Below are 25,537 nucleotides of genomic sequence, written 5' to 3' on the forward strand. Positions count from 1 at the left end.
CTTAGGTACAAGTGATCACGACTTGATCACACTTTTAATGTGCAAGCAGAATGAAAGTCCAGACTAGTAATATATAAACTTGGTGCTTTAATAAGGCGAATTTCACAACGCTAAAAACAATAAGCCAAATCAGGTTGAAGGGATAATTTAATTCAAAGAGTGTGAATGATAATTGGGAATCATTTAAGAACACCTTATTGTACGCTCCAGAAAAGAAAAATCCCACAATTGAGAAAGAAAGCCATGCTGATTAAAATAAAATGACCTGGTTTAGAGGGGAATTGAAGGCAGCTATCAAGTATATAGATATAACAAATGGAAAAAAGGGGAAGTTGATAGTAATGAATATAAATAAAAAGTTAGAAAATTGATAAGGAAAGCAAAGGGAAACATGGAGAAATCTATGGCCAGCAGAGTTAAGGACAATAAGGAGTTTTTAAAATATATTAGGAATAAAAAGAATCCCGACAACAGTATTGGTCCTTTACGAGATGGAAATGGAAGAATTAATCGATACCAATGCAGAAAAGGCTGAAGTGTTCAAAAAATATTTCTGTTCTGTATTTGAGGATCTGGATCACTTGGCAAACTGGGTGCAAGCAAACAATATGCATTTTAATATGGCTAAATATAAATGTACATATCTGAACAAAGAATGTAGGCCACTTATAGGATGGGGGACTCTACCCTTAGAAGCAGTGACACTGAAAAAGATTTGGGGGTTGAGATATATAATCAGCTGAACACAAATTCCCACTATGATGCTGTGTCCAAAAGAACTATCAAGATCCTAGGACACACAAGCAGCAGAATCTTGAGTGGAGAGATTATTTTACCTCTATATATAGTGCTGGTATGACAGCTGCTGGAATATTGTGCCAAGTTCTGGTGTCCACAATTCAAGAAGGAAGTTGGAAAGGGCTCAAAGAAGAACCCTCAAAGAAGATTAAAGGATGTGATTTTGAAAGCTTGTCTCTCTCACTAACACAAGTTGGTCCAATAAAAGATATTACCTTATCAACCTTGTCTCTCTAAAAGATTAGAAAACATGTCCTACAGTGATAGACTCAAAGAGCTCAATATATTTAGCTTAAGAAAAAGAAAGTTAAGAGATGACTTGATTACAGTTTATAAGAAGCTACATAGAGAACAATTATTTACTGATGGGCTCTTCAATGTGCAGGTATAACATGATTCAATGGCTGGAAGTTGAAGCTAGATAAATTCAGACTGGAAAGAAGATGAGAGTAATTAACCACTGGAACAATTTACCAAGGGTTGTGGTGGATTCTTCAACACTGACCATTTTTAAAATCAATATTGGAAAGATATGCTCTAGGAATTGTTTTGGGGAAGTTCCATGGCCTGTGTTATGAAGGAAGTCAGACTAGATAATCACCATGCTGCTTTCTGGCCTGGTAATCTATGAATCTATAAATGATATTAATATAAAACCCTCAACAAGGAGACAGGCATGCTTAACCTTTATGGGGAATAAGCCATTTGGATCTTGATTGCAGCATAAACGCAACCACATCAAGGAACCTGACTCAACACAGCAGTCCTCAACTTACTAACATTGTTCCAGTTTGTAATGTGGACTGGATCTTAAGTATATTTCATAGCCAGGCTAAACCTAAGGATTTTTACATTCTAGACTCCTCACGTCCATAGAAAACTTGGGTTTTAGACACAAGAACGTCCATATGGGTCAAAACAATGGTCCATCTAACCCAGTATCCTTTCTTCCAACAGTGGCCAATGCCAGGAGCCTCAAAGGGAATGAACAGAACAGGTAATCATCAAGTGATCCATCCCATCACCCATTCCCAGATTCTGGGAAACAGAGGCTAGGGACACTTCAGAGCATGGTTTTGCATCCCGCTGCCCATTCTGGCTAATAGCCATTGAGAGACATCTACCCTCCATAAACTTATCTAGTTCTTTTTTTAACTCTGTTATAGTCTTGGCCTTCACAACAATGCCTGACAAAAAGTTCCACAAGTTGACTATGCATTGTGTGAGGAAATACTTCCTTTTGTTTTAAGCCTGCTGCCTATTAATTTCATTTGGTGACCCCTAGTTCTTGAGTTATGAGAAGCAGTAAACAACACTTCTTTATTTACTTTCTCCACACCAGTCATGATTTTATAGACCTCTATCATGTCTCCTTTTAATAGTCTCTTTTCCAATCTGAAAAATCCCAGTCTTATTAATCTCTCCTCATATGGAAGCTATTGTATATCCCTAATCATTTTTGTTGACCTTTTCTGTACCTTTTCCAATTCCAATACATCTTTTTTGAGATGGAACGACCAGATTTGCATGCAGTATTCAAGATGTGGGAGTACCATGAATTTATACAGAGGCAATAGGATATGTCCTGTCTTATTATCTATTCCTTTCTTAATGACTCCTAACAAAAGTGACAAAAGTGTGGCACACTCTAACACCCCGCCCAAAACAGACTAACAAAATATCCAACATATTCTCTTACTATTGAGGTATTGTTTGATTTTTCACAGAGTTATGCACAGTAAACAAAATTAGCCCAAGAATTAAAAAAAACAAAGGAGTCACATTAAAGCAGAGAATGTAAGTCAATCATCTCCCACTGTCCAAATTTCTGAATTTTCTAACAGCTCAAATTTAGAAGTAAGTAATATTTCTGGTTCATCAGGGTTTCTAAATATATTCATTAGACCCCTACATGCCACCTTCAGCTTAACAGGACAACATATTTAACTCCTAGAAAATACAACAGCCCTGTAATGTTCAAAGAAGCTGGATTTCATTTTAGTTCCTAAAGGCTAGTAGTCAAATATATATGCTTCCTTGCACCTGGTTTATAGACCATAATCTGGTCTATAAACCATGTATGCCTGTCTCCTTGTGATGGGCCTTATGTTATGTTTCAGAGACAACTACACATGGTTAGTGTCTCCATCCTGATTAAACAGCAGCTCTCAAAAGAGGAGAGTGTGAGGCAACTTTGCCAGCAGGCAATCTTGTAGCTCGGGGCAGCTGACGCAACCGGTTCAACCAGCAGCACAGAACAATTCAAGACGTGCAGATTCTCTGTTTTTGTGGGGATATATCTACAAAGTAAAAAAGTAAAAAAAGCTTTCAACTTTTGCTTTCTTTTCCAGGCCATTTTACCAGTGGTGGAAAGCCTGCTTGTCATTAGTGACTTTCGTAAACATAGCATCAAAGCCTCACAAGGATCTTCCTACACTACAGACATCCATCTCTGGTTCTCAAACCTTGTGTTGAAGGAATGTGGTCCTTGTGAGACATTTTATTCTCCCGCATGCCACCACGCTGCTTGTGAATTCAATCTAGCAAGTATTTTTCCTACACAGCTGAATGAAATGTTCCATGAAGATTCCACTTCCCTTTTGAGGAAGATATTTTAAACACACAACTACTTACTCACCTAGCTCTATGCTTAGGGATTTCACAGTGTTCTGTCCAAGTATTAAATTTGCTAAAAGGAGGAAATAAATGTATGACTAATTTTAGTTCAGTAAAGTGCTGAACAAACATTAGGATTATTTTACACCACCTACAAGAATGCTAAGTGCTTCAGAAGTGACAGGTCCCTGCTCTGAAGTGTTTATAACCTTGATGATGGACTTGAGAAGTGAGGATGTTATGACACTAGGAAGGCAAGAGGCAATGAAGTTGCAGATTATAGGTATGCAATTATGCAGTTACTCAGTTTAGTGTTTAATATATGCATAACTAAATTGAGAAACTGCATAATTGCATACCTATAATTTGCAACTTCCTAGCCTCTCACCTGCCTAGTGCCATAACATTGTATCCAGCACCTTTGCTGTAGATAGGCGTTCCGTTCAATCTAAATTGATGTTGTTTCATGCCCCATATTCTGCCATAGCAAACAACACAGGTTAGCCTCACCCCTCTCTCGTCTTCCAATTGGCTGATCACTCCATAGTTTGAAACATATGTTCACAGGACATGGCAGATGAAATATCATTTTTCGTTGCGCATGAGGCAAACGGGCAGTAAAATTTCCCTTCTCCTGCGCCTACATTTCATAACTAGCCCTGCTTTCAGAAAAATGGCCATATCAAAACAATCACAGTCAAACTGCTGTTTTCAAGGAGTATCTGAAATCCCAGTGCAAGTTTAATGCGATCTTCAAGTTTCTCAACATATTTTTTTCACTCAATGTAACATTTATTCATAAGCACAGAAAAAGAAACCAGCCAAATAATACATGTCACTTTGTATTTATCATCAACTACTAAGGTCAGCAAAGTTAACCACTATCTGATGCTTTCTAAAATAAAATGCAAAATACTAAATTTGAAATGCTCAGTCTGAGTTAGTTTTATGCTTGTCAACCCACAGTAGTTCCTTGGAACATTTAGCCTACTCTTCGTCATTAACTGCTCTAGGCATATGCTTGCATACAGTATTGCGAAATGAATTTGTAGATAAAGAACTCCCCTGATCACACAATACTTCAGTTTGCTAGAAACAATTCTGGTGTCCCTCTCACTACTTTTAAGGAGTTTTACTCCTAACCCCTGAACTTCTAGAATTTACACAACTCTTCTACAAGACTATGGCCTTGTCTTCAGTAGAAACTTTAATAGTTTATATTTCATTTGGTTTTTGCTTATGATTAAGACCAAGATTTTGTCAGTTATTTTTAGTAAAAGTCTCGGACAGGTCTTGCACAATAAACAAAAATTCACAGGAGCCTGTAACCTGTCCGTGACTTTACTAAAAATAACTGGGGGGTCGGGGAGCAGGGCTAGGTGGGGGGGAGGAATGGAGTCCCATGGGGAAGGGGACTGACAGGCCAAGCCCCCCCATCAGGGCAGGAGGCACAACCCCCACTCCAGCTGCGGGACAGGGGTGCACAACCCCAGCTGCAGCCCCCACCAAGCCCCGGCTACAGCCAGGGCAGGAGCAGGCACAGCCCTAGGAAGCCGTGAGGGGGGCACATGGCCCGGAAGCAGCCCCCAGCAGAAGCAGGGAAGGGAATGCAGAGTTCTGGTTCCAGCCTCAGTTGCAGGGCAGGGGTGCACAGTCCTGCCTTCAGCCCCTGACAGCTGTAGCCGAAGAAGTCACTGAGGTCCAGTAAAGTCATGGAACCCATGACTGTCGGCACCTCAGACTAAATTGTAGCCTCATGATCCACAGCTGACTCAATGGCTTAGAGTATCAGGAAGACACTAGAAGAGGGGAAGGCATTTCCAGGAGGACTACAGGGGAAGGCATGATCTGGAAGCATTTCTGGTTTGATGCAGGGGGAACAGAGGTAGATTAGATGGAGTGGAGGTGGTACAGCAGAGGAAGGAACAAAGTGAATTCTCAGCTGGCAAACTAAAGGAGATGTGCCAGCTGTTAAAGCAGTCAGAATTAACAGCCCATCATCTGTGCCACAGTAAGATGCATCCACACTGGTACTCGATCAGTTTGATCTGCAATGAGTGAGACTCAGTTATTGCTTACTCCCTACAAAGTCCTGGAGTAAATGTCATGTTTATTTGCTTACCTGACATACAGCTGAAGCACTTTTGCTTGAAATATGCCTCACATTAACACCCAATTCAGGAGGAGCAATCACTTATCAGGTTAAAAATTTCTCCAGCAGATACAAGGCCTAAGACACTCATTACACTACTGTGCAATTACTCCAATTATTTTACCTGTTATGCTTTGAGCTTTATAAAGAAAACAGTTCAACTTCTGGTAGTCAGAGTAAATGCCAAAAAATGGGAGAACCAGCACTGATAACGTCAAATAATTGTCTTGGAAATCTGCAACAAAACTGTTCAACCACTGACAAAAATTCTTAAAAGAAAGTCTTGCATTACCCAATAAAAATGATATTTTAAAAAGATAAAGTCTAGACCCCAGATAGTGTATAAATGTGTCTATATTTATTTTAAATACTCTATTTAATGTGATCTGTCCCATTGCCCCTCACACTATGAGTCTGTACTAATCAATGCCGCTACTAGAATAGGAAAAGGGACATAGAAACAAAGAAGAAAATGAAACAAGAGTGCCTTTTCTCATTAACATATTTGCCAAGTTTAGGATCAAGGTGTTGAAGAGCTACAGGCTTCATGGAGTCCTATCAGAACAAATTCCATAAAAGGACTGATGAATAGAGTCCTGAATCTCAGAGACCTCTGAATCCACTCCTCTATCCCAGAGGAAAAATAAAAGAAATTATAAATGATTAAAAACAAAATCATGGAATAAGTGCTAAACTTCACTGTACAATCACACTGCCTTTCATCAAGTGCCTGATCCAATTTCTACTGAAGTCAAAGAAAAGACTCCCATTGGATCACATCCTAGATAACTTCAGTTCTACATGGTCCAACAGAAGGCTTGCTATATGCAGTATAGGCTATATAAAATAGCAGTAGCCAATTTCACTGTATTCTAGTGACTGTTCTATAATTACAGAAATTAACAAACCTAATCATAAGTTTTATAGCAGGGGTGGGCAAACTTTTTGGCCCGATGGCCACATCTGGGTATGGAAATTGCATGGCGGGCCATGAATGCTCACAAAATTGGGGTTGGGGTGAAGGAGAGGGTGAGGGCTCTGGCTAGGGGTGCAGGCTCTGGGTGGGGCTGGGAGTTTGGGATGCAGGAGGGTGCTCCAGGCTGGGATTGAGGGTTTCGGAGGACAGGAGGGAGCTCAGGGCTGGTGTAGGGGGTTGGGGCATGGGTGGGGGGGCTCAGGGATGCAGGCTCTGGGCGGCACTTACCTCAAGCAGTTCCCGGAAGCAGCAGCATGTCCCCCCTCTGGATCCTATGTGGGGGCATGGCCAGGCATCTCTACTTGCTGTCCTGCCCGCAGGTGACGCCCCTGCAGCTCCCATTGGCTGGGAACTGCAGCCAATGGGAGCTGCAGGGGCAGCACTTGGGGCGGAGGCAGCGCACAAGACCCCAGCTGCTCCTAAACGGAGGAGCCAGAGGCGGAACATGCCACTGCTTCTAGGAGCCATGCGGAACGGCCGCCAACCCCGCTCCTCAGCTGGAGCGTAAGAGCAGGGCACGCCCCAGACCCTGCTCCCCAGGACAAGCACAAGGGACAGATTAAATTGGCTGGCAGGCCAGATGTGGCCCACGGGTTGTAGTTTGCCCACCCATTTTATAGTCTCAAATTTCTTACACTGATTTAGCCAGGCTTCTATATGCGTTACACATTTGTTTCAGAAGTAGTTTCTATCCACACAGTCTTAAAATAGGCCTTTTATGAACCGAACAATTCTGATAATCTCTACATATACGTAAAAACTGATTTAGTTTGTGACATGACTTATGCAGCCTCAAGAATTATTTTTTGCTGTTACTCAATGCCATCAGAAACAATTATACCAGTTCTCTTTCCTTCCTCCTCGAAGTTTTTCCTTTTAGAACAAAGAAAAATGTAATTTTATTTCTTTACAACTTAAATGAGAATAGCTCTAGAAATCCAAAGCTCTGGCAAAAAGTTAAGCATAATCCTGGATGTTACTGTCATGCAATAATTTGAGATTTTAATAATATGTTCAGTCTCCAGCCCTTCAAGGTAGCAGTTCAAGAAAGCTCTTCAACAGCAAAAGTAGGCCAGATAAGGGAATGTCAAAACCTACCCTTGGTAAGCCACTGTACTAAATTTTCAGCACAATATACACCTGAATACAAGTGGGACATAACTGGTGCTCTACATATGGGAATTCATGGAGCAGCCATTCCTCCTTCATAGGCTTTAGTGCTAAATCCCTCGTTGAAAGGCTCATGTAACCTTCTTAAAAAAAAAAAAAAAAAAAAAAGGAGGAAATGTCCACTTTGTCATATTTGAATAATTTAAACTTGTGGTTTCTAAACATAGGGATCATGACCTCTAAGAAGGTGACAACCATCCTCTTTTTCTTTACAGCCTAATAGGAGAGGGATCCTGCAATTTTTTTTTTTGTTGTACAATGGAGTCACAGTGTAGAAAAGACTTGAAACCACTGACTTAACAGTTCCTCTGCCCTAATACAAACTTCTTGCAATCTCTTATCAATGAACTGTAAAGAGGCCAAGCTGCCTCCTTGTAGTAGCATCATAAAACTGCTACTTTATGTAATGACCACCACAGATGCTCACGCTGCAATGAGATTCATACCCTTCCTTCATTTGACACCAAGTGCTTCATCTTTCCATCATATTGTTTCCACAGGCCAAGGAAAACTGCTGAAGTCCCAGGCACTCCCATAAGCCCTAGCCTCTTGCCTAGGATTGAACTGCTGGAAATACAAACAAAGGTAGTGGTGGGCGAAAAGCAAGATATGTATTACAAATTAAACCAATTCTACACCAGCTGATCAGATTTCAGTTTCTTACTGCTTTGTTGTCTAAAGACCAGAGTTTTAGTTTCAATTTATTTTGACTTGCTTCCTGTACACCCATACTGAAATCAGGGCAGAATTAGACCCCTATAACCTAAGCAGACCATTGAAGTTAAACAGCAAGGCTTATCTTGCCACATAGGCTTCTATAAATAAAAATGAATACAAAGGGAAAATAAAACCCAAGCTCTAACGAACAGATAAAATAAGAGCCTCTAGCATACCAGGCAATATTCGTCCAATGAGAGCATCTAACAACCAAAAGGATTCCTCTTCATTCTTTGTAATAAGAATCAGGTATCCAGCTATGAAATTCATGCCCTGAAATAAAAAGAAAGCTTTTATAATTGCTCCACTACCTCAAAAGTTTCTTGTTTAACTTTATAATACCAAACATGAACTTCAAAAGTACTGATTGAGTGAAATAAAAGGAAAAGCATTGTGCATGCATGTTCCTTGAAAGATACCAGAGACAGAATTATTACAATTCACAAAATGGACAGGACAGAGGAAATCTATTAAGACAGTCTACCAATTATTAACGCTGCTACACCTGGGCAATGAAAACCCATGGAAGCCAGGGGAGGGGGAAAAAAAAAATTAGAGCACTAAGAAATTTAAAAATAATGAATAGACTGCTTTTTACTTCAAAAAATCCCAAAGCCCTTTCCAAACAACAAAATCGATTATTACTTTGACCAACACTGAAATGTAACTGTCTCTAGAGTGAAACTCACAAAATAGCTTCTTAATAGTGTGCAGTAACACTACCTAACAGTGCTAGGTGGAGTATGGCCCATCCAGTTGTAACTACAAATTCAGTTTAGGAAAGCAAATAGTAAGTAGCAGAGTTGTAATACCACCAGGTTTTCCAGATGCAGTTTATGCAGCTATTTAAATTATTTTTGTCCAGAACTAATAAACAGTATTTATTATTTCTATTTCACCTACATTATGCTAGATGCCTTTCAAATCACCGAGGAAGCCATAGTTCCTGCTTTACAACCTACAATAGGCAGACACACGAAGTATTGGAGATAGGACTATATATGTAAAGCGTTAATTGGCCACATCCTGACAGTATAACGTGTTTGGCTTTTCATGGTGAGGTTTCAGTGGAGAGAAGATGTATAAAATATATAGGCCCTGATTCAGGAAACCAACCCTATTCAGGAACAGCATGAGTTTAAAATTAAGCATATGCTTAAGTAATTTCCTTAGAGACTATCTCTAAGTAATCCATAATATTAGTTTAGTCAACAGTTAGTTTTAGCAACATTATTAGGTTGATTTATAGCATTTTATGCTCTTTTGGCTTTTAGAGTGAGAGGATTTTTTAAAAAGTATATTTGTGATTTAAACAAGATGGCATCTAAAACAGTACATAGTGCACCAGCATGAGAGCACACAATTCACAACAATTTTTTAAAAAGCCAATGTAAAATTGTCTTTAAATATTTACAGGCTGTGGAGGCTTGTGTCAGTTACACTTGTTTAGTGCTAATCTTAGAAATCCTCTCTAGTTTCATCCTTTTCTTTTGTATTGCTCTCTTTCCCCCGAGCTCTCCACTCCAGGGTTGTCTATGGGGACAGGCAGTAACATTGTCTCACTGTACCCGATAAGCAATGCCAGCTACAGCTCAAGCAAGAAGAGCACTGCCAAAACTGAAACACTCAAAGGATTTTGGAAACCAAAAGTTCTTGTCTTGACCAAAATCCAATTTTTTGGATTCAAGTGGCTTTGCTCACTTGTCTTTTGATATACAATGCCAAAACAGTCTCTGCACATTTGAATTTTAAAATATTCACTCTGTTCTAGACATTTCTTTTCAATCCTTAAACCTCTATATTAGTTGTTGAACTTTTACAAATTGCTGAAGTTGCCTGGGTCTGTGTTGCATCTTGGGTGCTTGGCCTTCTGCCTGTGAAGACAGTTATTCCGTTCCCATGCTACCACATAGTTTGATAATTGCATCCATGGTGATGAGAGTATTTGGCACTTACCATAGCAGGAACAAAAGCCTACTCTTTAGAAAATATTCACAAAGCAAAGAATTTCACTAGCTGTACACACATCGGTAAGAATTCTATAGGACTATAGTACAGAATAGCAATTCGAAACTTAACTAACTCTCTGGTTGGGAACTTTTCAGTGTTGACTCTCCAGATAAATGTTTTGATAATGTTAGTGAGGTGTGGAGGATCTATACTTAGTATATAGTGCAAGCCAGAAAGAGCTACACAAAGAAGTGTGTGTGTGTGGGAGAGGAGGAGAGGAGTTTACTTTAATTGTCTACTGTTTCAGAGGAATCCTGGCCCCATTATATGGTACACATCACCATTTATCTTGATGAAGTTTGCTGCTTCACTAGGACAATAGTCAGTTTTCTAAGACATACACTGATATATCACACATATAGGAGGAGAGGCTCCAGCCCTCGATTTATGTAGTTACACCCTCGACATATAACCCATCTTTTGAGGGAATAAGGGGGGGAAAAGTCCCTTGGTCTCTTTTAATGAGACTTAGATGGGTGTTTCTGTGCAGACTTAACAAGGGTTTAATGTAAAGTAATATGCATCTCTTCATAGATCTGTCTTGCTTTATTTAGAGGCCTGATTCTGCAAACACATGAATCAGAGATTGACCCTTTGCATTATTCACAAAAATCTTAAAAGAACATAGTTTTAAAAGCTTTTTTCTCTTTGGATGAAATATTATCTATGGAAAAAACACAAGGAACTTTTACTCCCACATTTCAAATTATCACTATTAACCTCAGTACTGCAATGTGTCAGGGCCAAACAGTAAGTCAGATTTCAGCAATTTTGATAATGATTCTTAAACCTAGATCAATCTCCTTCTATACTAAATTAAATGAGCTGCAATTCAATAAATGTAATTTATAAATAAATAAATAAATAAATAAATAAATAAAGTTTTTTATGCCTTTCTAGAACACCAAGTAGCAAAACAGGACACCATTTTTTTAGTTTACTGTTCACCTTTAGTAAATGAAACCAATTCATTCACTTGAAAAGGAAGGAAACTGGCTAAGCACACATTGCTACTTGACCTTGCTTTAAATGATTAAATTTAAAATGACTCAAATATGAGATCGGAAAGATGCTATTAGCAACTATTTATATGACTATGTTTAGCCTTCCCCACAACCTTGACTATCACCCCAAAATGTACTTTAAAATTAGCAACAACGATATTGCGAATGTCTTGGAATTTCTTTTTAAATATCTATAATAAGTTACATACCTGGCAGTATCCCACTGTTTTATTATGGTGCCCATACGCTACTAATACATTGTAGAGTGTCTGCTGTAAACAGGGATCAGCAGTTTTGCGGAATTGTACATTATCTGGAAATGTTCTGTTCATGTCTAGAAAAAAAATGAAAGGACCAAATTTAAGCTATGTTGCCGTGCTCCCTAATAAATCTTAGCCTTGTAAGATGTACAACTGAAATCTGACCATGGGATCACAGAAAAGGAGTCTGGTAGATGAAGTTAACAAGAAACGACCTCAAACCCCTATTTTAGTTCATTGGCCTACATTCAAATGAGATCCATTCCTAGAAAGACTGATCTCTCTAGGCCAGGGGTGGCTTACAGTCTCAAGCAGGATTCAGGGCAGAGACTGATCCCAGGAATTTATTACATTTCACCTAACCCTCTTCAGCAATTTAAACTAATACATCACGTACCGAATTTATCTAGTGCAGTGCTAAGTTATTAGCTGCAGTGCTGGGGAGTGATATTCTCATAACAAGTAAGTTTAGTTTTCAGTGAATCAGAGTTGTCCTTTGCTGAACTTATCTATGTGGATTAGCCCTAAACAGTTCATTTTTAAAAGATTCTGTTCTCATAACTCATCATACATGTTTGACTCTAGCCTCCCCTCCCCAATTGCAATTACACATTGTCACACACTGGAAAAAAAAATCTGCTTCTTTACTCATGCACAATCATACAGAAGGAGATTTTTTCAAAAGAAAGCAGAGATGCCTACCCATGTACTTCAAGTTTAGTCTTACATCTGATCTGTGATTAAATAATTTCAAAGCAGTAATTCCTTAAAGAGGCACTGTCAGGTCAAATTTGGTCCAAAATTTAATTCTGTGAAAATATGCTCATACTAAAGGAAATAAAAATATGTCCATGATTTTTTTAATTTAAATTCTAATGGAAAAACTTAACCTGTTTGCTGCAATGTTTGCTACACAAAACAATGAAAGTGTCTAGAAGTGGATTAAATACAAAAGTGGTCTATAGTTTACACAGAGAGAAAAGCAGGACATTGACAAACAACATGAATAGTGAAAAATAAATTTAAGCTTTTCAGGGCTATTTAAGCAAATAAGGAAGTTTGTATAAATTAAATGAATATATAATTACACATGCAAACTCATGGGTGTATGTGCACATGCATCTATGTGTAACTGCACATATTTTACACACACACACACACACACACACACACACACACACACGTCATCAACTTGTTGCAGGATCTTTATTGCTCTCTGGAGCACAGTGCACATTCATCCATACAGATTTTTTAATTGATACTGTCCTGTTAATCACCACCTACTCAGCTTTAAGGACCTGTGACCTAAATTTGCAAAAAAGTCTCTCACTTTCTGAAAAAAATCAGGCCACTTTAAGAGGTCTCAAGTTGAACACCTAAAAATCACTACTCGCTTTTGGAAAATAAAGGCCACTATGCAAAAACAGATCAATATACTGGTAGCTGGATTTAATTTAAAACAAAAGCAACTTCACTTTTATGGCGTTCAATACCCAAGGGCACTCTAAATTATTTAAATATAACCAAAATGTTTGAACAAATATAAGCAATTCTAACTATAGCATCCCACACAGATATGCCTGACCTCTGTATATCCTAGGAGACATTTTCATCTTACTGCTTTTCCTTCTTAAAGGAAACTGTTTGTAATGACTGGCTTCCATGACAAAAGCTTAAACTGGGAGAGGCTATGAAGAAAACCCGTAAAAATCATGGTTTGTGCCATGGAATTCAGAGCCGAGATAAATTCATTGCCCTAATCACCACTTCTTCCTTTTAAAGCCAATAAATCAGTTATGGAGTGGTAAGGGACAGGGAAATATTGTAATTCACCACCATGAAAATTTAAAAATCAAGGTGAACAATAACCCTAAGAGGCTTATGTAACAATCTGATAGTCATAGGCTACAGAAAACTTGTTTTGTTTCTGTTGGTAGAAATAGTGTTGTATCTGCATAATCAGAATACTTTTTTAAAAAAAAACAAACTCTTTCTTACAGTAAAGTTACAATAAAATGTTAATACACTACACATTACTGATTACTTATTTGGGATGAGGTTAATATCCAGTGAACCAGGATAGAGATTCTGGCTTGCTGGCTGAGGAGCTCTCTTCCTCGGAGTATGCTAAAAAGGGTGACCAAATTTCTAAATACCTATCCTCTTGTTGATACATCTCTTGTGAACGTACTTCGCGTGAAAGCTTTTCCACCACAAAGACAATCCATATTTTACTACACCACACACATTTTTCCAATAAAGTGCAATATAAAATTTTATTGCTAACAATACAAAAAATGAATTTGTTGTTCTGTTTAAAATGTTGATCCTTTACTGGAGCATTAAGTAAGCAGGTCAGGGGATCTTTAGGATGCTGGCTTTTTGTCTCATAATCAGAATACGTTTATTAATGTACAATTTGGAAGTTGCTGGAGAGATTAGAGCCGACATTTCAGATATGGTGTTTCCCCTTCAGTTATATAGATTAAAAAAAACTATATATAAACAGAAGCTGATCCAAACAAATTTATTAATTGTACAACCTGAGAAAGGCTCCATGGTTAAAGTGTCAACTAATTTTATTTCCCATTGCCACAGCACATTTTACAACATAAGTGGGGAAAATTTGCCTGATTTTATGTAGGATTTTAACACATCAGATTACACTTAGTAACAACTACATCATCCTGAGGGCTAAGGCCTTTAGAGTATTATACAGTGGTTTTAAAAGGAACCAGGGTACAATAACTAAAGTGTCAGTGAGAGTGCAGAATTTACCCACCTTTTCTAGAAAGGCTAAAACAAATAACCAAGAAAGACTGCAAGTTTTCTAGAAGGATGTAGAAAAACTTCATAACCAAGACCAAATTTAAAAAAAAAAAATTCCATTAACCTTAATTTGGTTTTTGACATACAGATGGGAAGGCAACATTTAACTTAAAAAAAAAAAAAAAACCCAACACACCCTACAGTTTGAAATAAATTTGACCAGGCAGTGAAGACAAAGAACCCAGTATGATAGTTTTTACTAACAGTTAAGCCCTGATCCTGCAGTGAGCTCTGCAGAGTCAGACCCTGGGGCCATGCGTAGCCCCAGTGACCTTAACAGAGCTGGACAAAGGACTAAGGGTCAAGAGGGCGAGAGCAGGAGGGGCATGTTGGCAATCTGTTCTTAGTAAATGTTCTAAGTCCTATTTTGAAAAAAAAAAAAAAAAATAACGGTGCGTTAGTAATACAAGCTGGCAAAACCATGCCTCTATCAAATGCAGGAAGCAAATCAGCTAAGTAATTCCTTTCTCAATTTATTTCTTTGCTGTAATCCTGATGAGGAAAACCCTTTGCATGTTTCTCTCTCCTTTGTCATCATTACAGCATTTTTGACACCTCATTCAGAAATAAATATTCAGGCCCAGGACCACTGAGATGACGAAATGTTTTTAAAAACATAGAATTAGAACTGGTAATTAGAGGCAATTTTTGCAGCAATTAGATAAAAATATTCAGACCTAAAGCTGAATGCCTTTCTTCAGAATTCTGAGACATTTAGGGAATTTTGACAACCAGGCATGCATTATCGCTTCATCTCAGTATTCTACACTTTTCCAGCTCATCGTAATACATGGATCCTTCCCACTCCACACATAATGCCCATTATCATACTAGATCATCTGTCTAGTTTAATGACAAAAGTTACAGGATTAATGTGTGGATGCTACATTGTTCTGTTCATTCATGCTGCTTTTGGTTGCTCTTCCTCCCCATCCTTGCATTTGTAGATAAAGTTGCCAGCTTTGTAATTGCACAAAACCTAGCACCTTGCCCCACCCCTGTCCTGCCCCAAGGCCCTACCCCTGCCCTGCCCCATCTGAGACTCCACCCCCCCCACTCACTCCAGTCCCCCTCCCTCTGTCACTCGCTCTCCTCCAGCCTCACTCACTTTCACTGGGCTGGGGCAGGGGGGTTGTGATGTGGGAGGGGTGAGGGCTCCAGCTGGGAGTGCAGGCTCCGCGGTGGGGTCAGAAATGATGGCTTCAGGGTGTGGGATGGGGCTCCGGGCTGGGGCAGGGGTCCAAGAAGAGGTGCGGGCTCTGGGAGGGGGCTCAGGCTCTTGGAGGGAGTTTGGAGCTCAGGGCTGGGACGGGGGTTGGGATGGAGGTGCGGGGTCTGGAAGGGAGTTAGGGTGCGGGAGGGGGTTCCAACCTGGGGCAGCGGGTTCACGGCGTGGGCTCTGGCCATGCGGCGTTTACCTCAGGCAGCTCCTGGTCAGCGGCACAGCAGGGCTAAGGTAGGCTCCCTGCCTGACCTGGCGCCGCACTGCTCCTGGAAGTGGCCACCATGTCCAGCCCCTAGGTGGAGGCGCAGTCAGGTGGCTCTGTGCAGTGCGTGCTGCCCACGTCCGCAGGCGCCACTCTCACAGCTCCCATTGGCCACGGTTCCTAGCCAATGGGAGCTGCGGAGGCGGCGCTCAGGGCTGGGGCAGTGCACAGAGCTTCCCTAATTGCACCTGTGCCTAGAGCCCAGAGGGACATGCTAATCGCTTCCGGGAGCTGTGCAGAGCCAGGGAGCCTGTCTTAGCTCTGCTGTGCCGCCAATCAGACTTTTAAACAGCCCAGTCAGAGGTGCTGACCGGGGCCACCGGGGTCCCTTTTCAACTGGGTGTTCTGCTTGAAAACCAGATGCCTGGCAACCTTACCTACCTACCAGAACTGTAGACTCTTCATGAGCAGAAGGCATCTTTTAACATGTCTACAATATTTAGTACACTGCATGTGCATTATTTCTGCATTTACAGAAATAATAAAATATATTGTTGTATTTCTTCCTCCACTGCAGTATTGCCAACCACAAGCATTCAAAAATCATGAGTCAGGCCCTCAAAATCATGAGGTTTTTAAACATAAGTAGTTTGGGGTTCTTTCTACTTGTCTTTGAACTTTTAGGTCCTAAGTTTTGTTGCTGTCATCAAGTTGTGGCAATGATTAAATTGAGATTCACAGATTAATTTTCCTTGCTTTGATGGTGCTAATAGTAGTATCTTAGGTAAAACTATTACCTTAGTGCTAAAACTACAGCACTTTATGGAGCATGATTGCCAGAAGATTGAGAGAATCATGGGAATTACAGATTTGTGAAGCGAATATTAACAAGATTACATATTATTCTTTACTTTTTAAAACTATCACAGCATTAGAAATATTTAATATAAAGCAGGAATGCACTGAATGGCTGATTATTAAAATTAAATAGACAAGTTACACTGAAAAGGCATTCAGCTGAAGCCAAATATCTGAATAGTCGACAGGAACACAAGGTTTCATGAAATTTAAAAATGGCGTATACCTTCATTTTTTTTCTATTTTCTCCTACCCTCTCACATATGCTCATGTTATTCTTTCACCTCTAAGAATTTTTTTCCTATGGCCCCTCAGCTATTGTCTTCTATTCCTTATACATCTACACAGAGATAAAAGACCATGGCACGGCTGTCACTGGCCTGGGTCAATTGACTTAGGCGCTAAATATTGTTGTACAGACGGTCGGCCTCAGGCTGGAGCCCAAGCTCTGGGACACTCCACTCTCACCATCTCTCTTCCTCTTTTCAGAGCTCAATCCTGTTTTTTCAGTTCCTCATTCTCTTATTCATTTTAATTCCCATGGTCTCCAATTCTCCCTGTCTGTCTTTCCCTCCCTCCAGTGGGTCCCCCAAGTCCTTATTTCTTCCTATAACTCACTTGTGTTCCCTTTCCCCCTCATCCCAACACAGTGCTTTGTTTCACAGATTGACTTAGCCAAACAGTCACCTGCTGTCCTGGTAAGATCCCTAGTTTTACTGCCTAACATTGCAGAGGGATTGCTCTCATTGCCTTTGCTCTCTAGAGCCCACTGGTAAGGCTGACCTTGGACAATCATCTTAGTTGCTCGCTCTACACCCCTAAACTGCAGCTCATGGTTCAGAATGGGAATGATGATTTCTGGTCTGGACATTGTTCCTGCAGGAGTCTGGATATGCATGATCCAAAATGCCTTACTCAGGTATGTAACACCAAACTCCGACAAGCTGCTATTATTTAGTTTTAAAATTGAAAGCTGGGAAAAAAAAAAAAAAAAGTTATTTGGCCAAGGACAAAGTTGTTACAAAGTTAAGTCAGTTACCCATTTCTAAGATAAAATTTGGTACAACCCTAACTTAAAGCACCTGATACTTTCAATAGTCACGAAAAAGAAAAAGAATTCCTGCTGGATCTGTCATCCTAAAGAAACAATTTTAGAGCTTTGCTGACACTGAGGATGGCAGTGCACAATGAAACAATCACAGAACTGTGCCAATTTTTGTGTCTGCTTCTTTAGAAAAATATTATTACAGTTGAATCAGTTTGAATATCAAGTAACCGCAATCTACTTACCACCACCGCCTGCCCATTCATTTTAAGTTTGGAAGGAGCATTGTTAAGTCTGAAGAGAGTGGTGTTATTACAGAGTTTGAGACGATTTGAGTTTTCACATTAATCATTATTAAACTACGACTAAACATTTACAGAACCACAACTTTACTGCCACACACATAATTTAATCTGTCACTCTTACTTTATAATACATAGTTATTGACTGCATGTATAAACATTAGGACATAACCTGTCTTGATTGCTTCCACCAGCGTGTCACTTTTCTCTCCCTCAAGTAGTTTATTATAGTATCCAGGGTTTTGTTCCATATTGGCCTGGGCTCCACTTACAATCATCCATATCAGTGCACGATGCTCATTGGGAATGCCTTTCCTGATGTATCTCTTCACTGCAATGCAACAAACAAAACATTATTTTTCTCCTGGAAACAAAACAGGAAGTTGAGAGGTTCTATGAGAACTCTTGACAAGCATTCATTGATTACAATGCTTCCTCCCTCCTCCACATAAGAGGCCAAAAGTGAAGACAAACATTTAGATTTACTTATTGAGTATGCAGCAGATTTCAGTGGCCAGAATATACTGTACTATGCTCAGTGTCAAAATACAGCCACAAACACACACAAAACCCTAATCTCCCCTCCCACAAAACACACAATTAAGCAGGTGGTTTCCAGTAACTCCACAGATTCATCAGAGAGCAGTCCTTTTCCACAGGCTTAATGTATACATACTACAGGGAGAGTAAATTACTACCAGCTGAACACTATCCCATACATAAGAGTTTTAATCCCTCCCCCCTTTTCATTGTGATGTCCTCTTGAATGGAGATCTGAAAATAAAATGGTTTTCCCATTGCATTTTTTTCTTTTTTCATCTGGAAGATGTTGATTTTTCTTCTTTCCTTGTACTTCTAACAGAGGTTGACATTGTGGTTTTCTGTTTGCTTGATTATGCATCAGCATCACTGAGGATGTTAGCATGATTCTAGGATTAGGGTTTGGCAGTTCACTAGTGCTGCTGCAAAGCCCAGTTATAGAAATACTAGACCCCCACAAGTGCATTTTTAGTCATCAGGGCTAGTGGCTACTGTCTGAATGACCCTGTTGGAGACCTAGGAGGAACGAGAGAGAAACAATGGATTTTTTCACGATAGCTGAATCCATTGGTCTGGATTTATAAAAAAATTTGTTTTTATAAATCCAGACCAACTCCCCCTCCTAAAATACCAACCACATCATTTAAAAGCCACTGTGAATCTTGTTGCTCAAGAAATACTGTAGATAGGTACTGCACTAGCTAATTTCAAGTGATTAGCCCTGCCTAAGCCAAGAGGTTTGTATATTTGAAATAATCTATGCATGCCCCTAAAACTTGTTAGGTTGAGGATTATTTGGTTTTATCATAACTAATATCATGCCTTTTTCTTAAAAGGATTATTCCAAAAATATACTCCCCCTTGTAACTTGTCTCCTCCTGATATAACTATTTACTCTGAAAGCCTCGCCAGCATCAAACATAAATCTAAATCAAATGCAGGAAACAGGGACAAGCCTTTGACTTTGGTATCCAGTACAAGGGGACAGCAGCCCTGCAGCTTAACATACACTCATTACTCCTCAGTGTCATTGTCCTCATGACAACAGATATCCTTAGGCTTTCAATGAGAAAGCCCAAGTATGTATGTAATATTACACACACTATATATAAATACACACACACACACACACACACACAATATATGGGATATACTGTTGACCACATACCCCCAAACTCAGTTATAAACAAGGTAAGTTCTCCTGCAAATGTTAGAACTACACATCAGAGCTTTTTTCAGTGCTGCCTCCCTCACATCATTAAAATGCTTAACAATGGATTTTACTCTTTCCTCAAAAAAAAACCAAAAACAAACCCCAACAACAAAAACCACAAGAACATTTCATAGAGTGGAATATTCTCCAATTACAGTACTTGTAATGCTCCTTAAAAGAGGTTACATCTTGCATGATTCTTCCTCCCTCACCTGACTCAGACTGCAAACTAAACCAAAGGTCCCGATTCCACAGAAGACTCCAGATGAGTGGGCCCCTGCATCCACACACAGCCCCACGGACTATCAAGGTTGGTGGCACACATGGTGTTATTTGCATGAACAGCAGCACATATAACCTCAATTTAAACTGAGCCTGCCCACTTGTACAATAAAGGAAAAAACCTTTGATCAAGGTATGTTGTAAGTATAACACTAGTGAAAGGATGCGCCAACCTGAAATCTAGTCCATTTTTTTTTTTAAATGAATGTAAAATAGTTCCCAGTACTGCACTTACCTCTGGCTCACCATGCCAGGTTTTGTGGATTTACAATCACATTTATGAATATATTTCTCTCTCTGTTAGAGGATAAAAGATCCAGAGAGGGAAACAGAATATATTTAAAGTACTGCCAAATGCCCAAAGTAAGTGAAATGAAAAAAGAAAAATACAGCATTTCTCAGTATTGGACATTACTTATAAGAACAAGAGATAAGAGAACTGTGACAGAAATGCGATTTTTAAGTAGACAGCATTCCCTTGATGGTAGAATTTTCACATTCACTCAGAAAACTCCTATTTCCTTTGCCTATAGACAGACATACTTTTGGTATAGCATGACAAATTAGGTCTGTCTATGGTGTGGTTAGGCAACGTCATGTGGGAATGTATTAATTAAAAACAAAAAAGAAAGTCTTATTTTATCTAAAAATATTATCAAAGTTCCATTATGAAGTATTTCATATTTACAGCATATTTCTGCACATAAAAAACAAATTTAAGTGTTGAGGAAACTAACACATACCCTAAAGAAATATACCCAAGAGCACAGCTGAAGGCAGGAGACAAACATATAGAATTTTAAAAGTTGCTTATTTTATTCTCAACACATCAAAAAGAAACAAAGTGGATTTTGTGTACAGTTGGCATTCGAGTTATGGACAAGCATGAGATCGGAAATAGTTTATATTTTCTTTGTAACACCTTCATTTCCCTCTCACCACACAATCCCCACCTCACCCCATGTTGTATACTCTAAACAAACATGTTCCTGTTTCATTTTCCAGTACCTTCTCTAATTTTAAATGTTATGATTAATTTGGCCTATTACCCTTCAAATAAGACTGAAGAAGTTTAAAAGTGTATTTAGGTATAGAGAGACAGTGAAAGTGAAACTAACAGGCACAAAAACAAAAATGGCACAAATGAAGAAAAATGAAGGAATTTCTTCATGCAGAGTAAAAAAACTTACAGAACAAAACAATCAAAGACAGGAACTGAAGCTGCAATTGTTTTGACAATCAACAGACAAGCACTTAGGCCACACACACATTATAGGATTACAACTTGAAAAGGTACTACCATTTTATATTATTTCCTCATTTAGTTCTTGAAGAGTACTGGGTACAATAGCATGACTAAGTGGAACAACAAACAAGAGCCAAAGCCTTTTATAGAGTAATTTGGACTGTACAGCTGTATTCTCTTTAATAGGATTTTGAAAATTACTCTAGTTCACTTTGAAAATTATTAGAAGAAAAATTGACCCGTGTCCGAATACCTCACCTCATACCGAACATGCCATATCCAGTCTGGACAACAAGCTACAAAGTGGAAACAAACAGGAGAAGCCTGTGCCTTCATTCAGCCTTTGATATGACATTTCTGACAGGTTGCAAATTATAGAACCTGGTTTCACAAATATTCCGTATGTCCACAAACTGCAGACCCTTTCCAGCCCATAGCACTTAGTGCATTTGCATCAGAAGGCTGATAAGGTTTACACCAAGTACTTTCTGCTACAAGTTGTTTCCAGCAGCAAGTAGGTTACTTGAATTTCTTAAACAGGCACACTGTAGGTGGGAATTAAAGTAACTTTCAGTGGTCATGCAAGGCTCTAGTAATGCACCTCTGGTGTTTGTTGACCAGCTGTAAATGTATCAAAGCAGCAAGCTGACTTGGGACACTGTAAAGAAAGCACAAATCGCAGCAGTTGAAGAAATTGCAGCAGAACCTAGAGCACAGTGGGAGTGTCAGGGACTTGTCAGATAATGTGAGGAGGAGAGAAAGAAAAGTGGAGAGAGGAAATGAAAGACAGCAGGAGTGAAATAGCTAGGACAAGGTGAGGAACAAGCTAGAGGGGTAGCAAATATTGGATGAAGAAAAAGCAAACGGAATGATGATAATAATTCATATGACCCATCTTTCTGGAACTCTGTGATCAAGGGAAACAGAATATACAGCATAACAGTTGTTAAAGCACCCTAATTAGTTTTCTTTCAAGCAGAACAGAACTATGCATGTACACATTCCATGTCAGACACGAGGCATCTGCACGCAACAAATCAGCACATAAATATGCCATATTTCCAAATTAAGGAATTAGCATTACATCCCTTCTCTTGTCAGTGTGACAGGAATTAGCAGCTTTTCTGAGGCCTGAGGCTATATGGGCGTGGAACTGCTGAGATATCATACATTAAATGGTCCTCTAAAGTCCAGTAAAACTACACTACACAGTCTGAAATGGTCTCAGAACTTCCCTGGGGAAGTAGAAAATTAGGGTGTGGAGGTTCTCAGAGGGACTGTACAGAAGAACTGTACATTAAACACTCCTCTCTGTTTTGTATTACAATCAGTTTGCATTTGGAATAGACATTAAGATCAGCAATTCAGACTCCTAAAGCATCAGAGCAAAGAAACCAAAAGGTGGGGGTGGGGGAGGTGAAGGGTTCAGAGGATTAACAGACTGACTTGCCATGGTTCCAATGGATGAGTGATCCTGCAGGATAAAAATGTCCTCACAAACTAGAAACTATCCATATATGTTTGTGTCCAATATGGGAATAGACCACAGACATGATGGGTCCTAGTAGCAGTACCCTGGGGCAAGTGCTTAAATCAACACTTTTACAGAATAAAAGTAATCTGCCACTTTCCTCCTCCAGCGTTTCCAGCTTTAGTAATTTTGGGGTGTCACTGCACAATGGAGCATGGAAGATTTGTCGTTAATAATGTGTTTACAGTAACTCCAAATAGACTGCCTCTATTCCTTTATATTGGTCATATTCTTTCTAAAGGTATGTAAGAAAGTGTACTATAAGCAATTCTGATTATCTTTAGTAAAAAGTTAGTAACTGAAAATTTGATGCAACAGCCATCCAGGATCCTCTCTATTGCCATCATGCTTCATGTCCTTCATCCACACATCAGATTTAAAGGAACCCCTAATTCCAGAAACAGTGGCAGAGATTTTACAAGTATGATGTAATGCCCCTTAGGCCCACAGTGCTTCTCAAGCTATCTGATGTGGGGGACCGGCAATTTTTCCCCCCCCCCAACGTGCGCCTAGACCAGCAGCCGATGGCTAGCGGACTGGCACCGGTCCGCGGACCACCACTTTGAGTAGCACTGCCTTAGGAAAAGCTAACACTGTAGTAAGAGCTATCACTTTTGTTGCTGCAGTGCAAAAACTCCCCAAAAGCAGTAAGTGAAGCCTAGTGCTGAAGCACACCTCTGAGGATTCAGGTGCAATTCAAGGGCTTGTCTACCCAGTGACACTCAGGAAAATTAATCCAAATTAACTTTTCAAGTGGATCAGTTGAATTAAACTAAACCATATTAAGGCCACTTTAATGTTTGTGCTGTGCATCATTGTGAGAATTCCAAATAGGATCCCCAGAAAGGACATATTGGACACATCATTAAGTGCAAAGGGAAAAATAAGAAGCTTACACAGAAAAATTTCGCTCCCACAAGGAAAGGGAAGAGAACTTGCAGCCTTGCATGATTCCTTGCCCACAATACCTCCCTTTAATTACATTGCCCCCCTCCACTTTCACATCCTAGACTTTCATATACTGGGCTATCATGAGAGGTTTTCCTGCTTCTTGAACCGGCAATTCAGAGTTCTGTTAACATCTTCTGAAATATTTGCACCTAGCTCTTCTGTTAATTTTATTTTCTCTGTTTTTAAATTTTGATTATTAAGTCTTAGCACATACATAGTGCTTTTTAGCCAAAAGACAACTCCCATTTCACGGACGGGGAAAAATGAGGCACAGAAAATTAAGCAACTTGCAAAATGTCAGAGAACGAGTCAATGTCTCGCCAAACCTGGGAGAAGAACTCAGAACTCCTGATGTTCAGTTCTTTACACTTTCTGCTGCACCATGCAACCATCCTTCAACGAGGTCGCTTGAGCACACAAATATGTAAAGTAGCATAAGCAATAGTAACAAAAAATCTGGTCTCTCACAGATATAATCCTTCTTGATTATGGACATAGTGACTATGATATTATGATGCACATCAAATAGGATTATTCCCTTGTGAACTTTAAATCAAACTGATTATCCCTATAACAGCAGCAAATTTGTTTATGTATTATTACAGAATTCAGTCTGCCTTAGAGCAAAACAGACATTTAGTATTGTGTTCTCAAGTGAAAGCCAATTTAAACTTAAGTTCTATTCTCAACACTGATTTACATTCAGGTCCAATAAAATACAAACATGTAACTTACCTTTTAAACTTTTCTGTATCCCATTATTCCCCTTTAGAAGCTTTGACCATTTTATTGCTCTTCTAGTGAGTATCACCAGATATCTAGAAAAGAATTCTTCATATGACACATAATCAAAGTCTTCTGGCCTTTCAAATCCATATGGATCAACCCTACAATATAAAAGAAGTTATTGTATACAAAATTTCTCCACACGCAGACTTAAAAAATATATAAGTATGCTTTAGTAAACTAAATTGAAAAACAATTATGGAAAATATAAAACAATGAACTGGAACGTATGTAAATTTATGGTCAATGCCAGACTTAATTGCTTTTGGCAATTGGGAGATTTAGAGCCAAAGATCTATTTTGTAGACAATTGGCTTAAACTGTAACTAATTGGAAAGAGGTTTTCATAATACAGAAAAAACAGGCAACAAATGCAAGGAATATAGATTGCAAGAGTAAGAGTCTATGGTTCAAAGATTCAAAAAATTAGTTTTTCCACTAGTGCTGTGCTAGTAAAAACAGACAGTAATAACTGATTCAATTACAAAGATTACCTTAAAAATGTGCTATTTTTTGTGACTTTTTGGCAATAACCTATTTAAAGAAAAACACTGTTTGGAAAATTGACTATATAGTAATGGCCTCCATTTTGCGCTTCACCAGACCTACTCCATGTATGTGTTTGGCATCAGGTATACTTATTTACAATAATTGGGGGGGGTTGTTTTTACAATTTGTTATTCCCATTAGCAATGAAGAACCAACATTGGCTATTGAAGAGTGAATTGGATATTATTCTGGCTCATTCACCACTTCAGTTGATGTAAGATCCCACCTGTGCAAAATACTTTGTGTGGAAGGACCATTACACCTACCCCAGTGAA

The 25,537-nt window shown here is 39.2% G+C and overlaps 1 protein-coding gene across 1 annotated transcript in view; it reads right to left on the reverse strand.

Annotated features, from left to right (window-relative positions):
• Nucleotides 1–25,537, reverse strand: part of GRTP1 (growth hormone regulated TBC protein 1) — a 52,926-nt gene that overhangs the window by 24,832 nt on the left and 2,557 nt on the right. Inside the window, exons 2-5 of the mRNA XM_038379447.2 lie at nt 24,663–24,814; nt 18,337–18,495; nt 11,653–11,777; nt 8,606–8,702 (exon numbers count right to left, since the gene is read on the reverse strand). Coding sequence (XP_038235375.1) covers nt 8,606–8,702; nt 11,653–11,777; nt 18,337–18,495; nt 24,663–24,814 — 533 coding nt within the window. The remainder of the gene's footprint in view (nt 1–8,605; nt 8,703–11,652; nt 11,778–18,336; nt 18,496–24,662; nt 24,815–25,537) is intronic.

This window comes from Dermochelys coriacea, chromosome 1 (genome assembly GCF_009764565.3).
Source record: "Dermochelys coriacea isolate rDerCor1 chromosome 1, rDerCor1.pri.v4, whole genome shotgun sequence".
Classification (NCBI taxonomy): Eukaryota; Metazoa; Chordata; order Testudines; family Dermochelyidae; genus Dermochelys; species Dermochelys coriacea.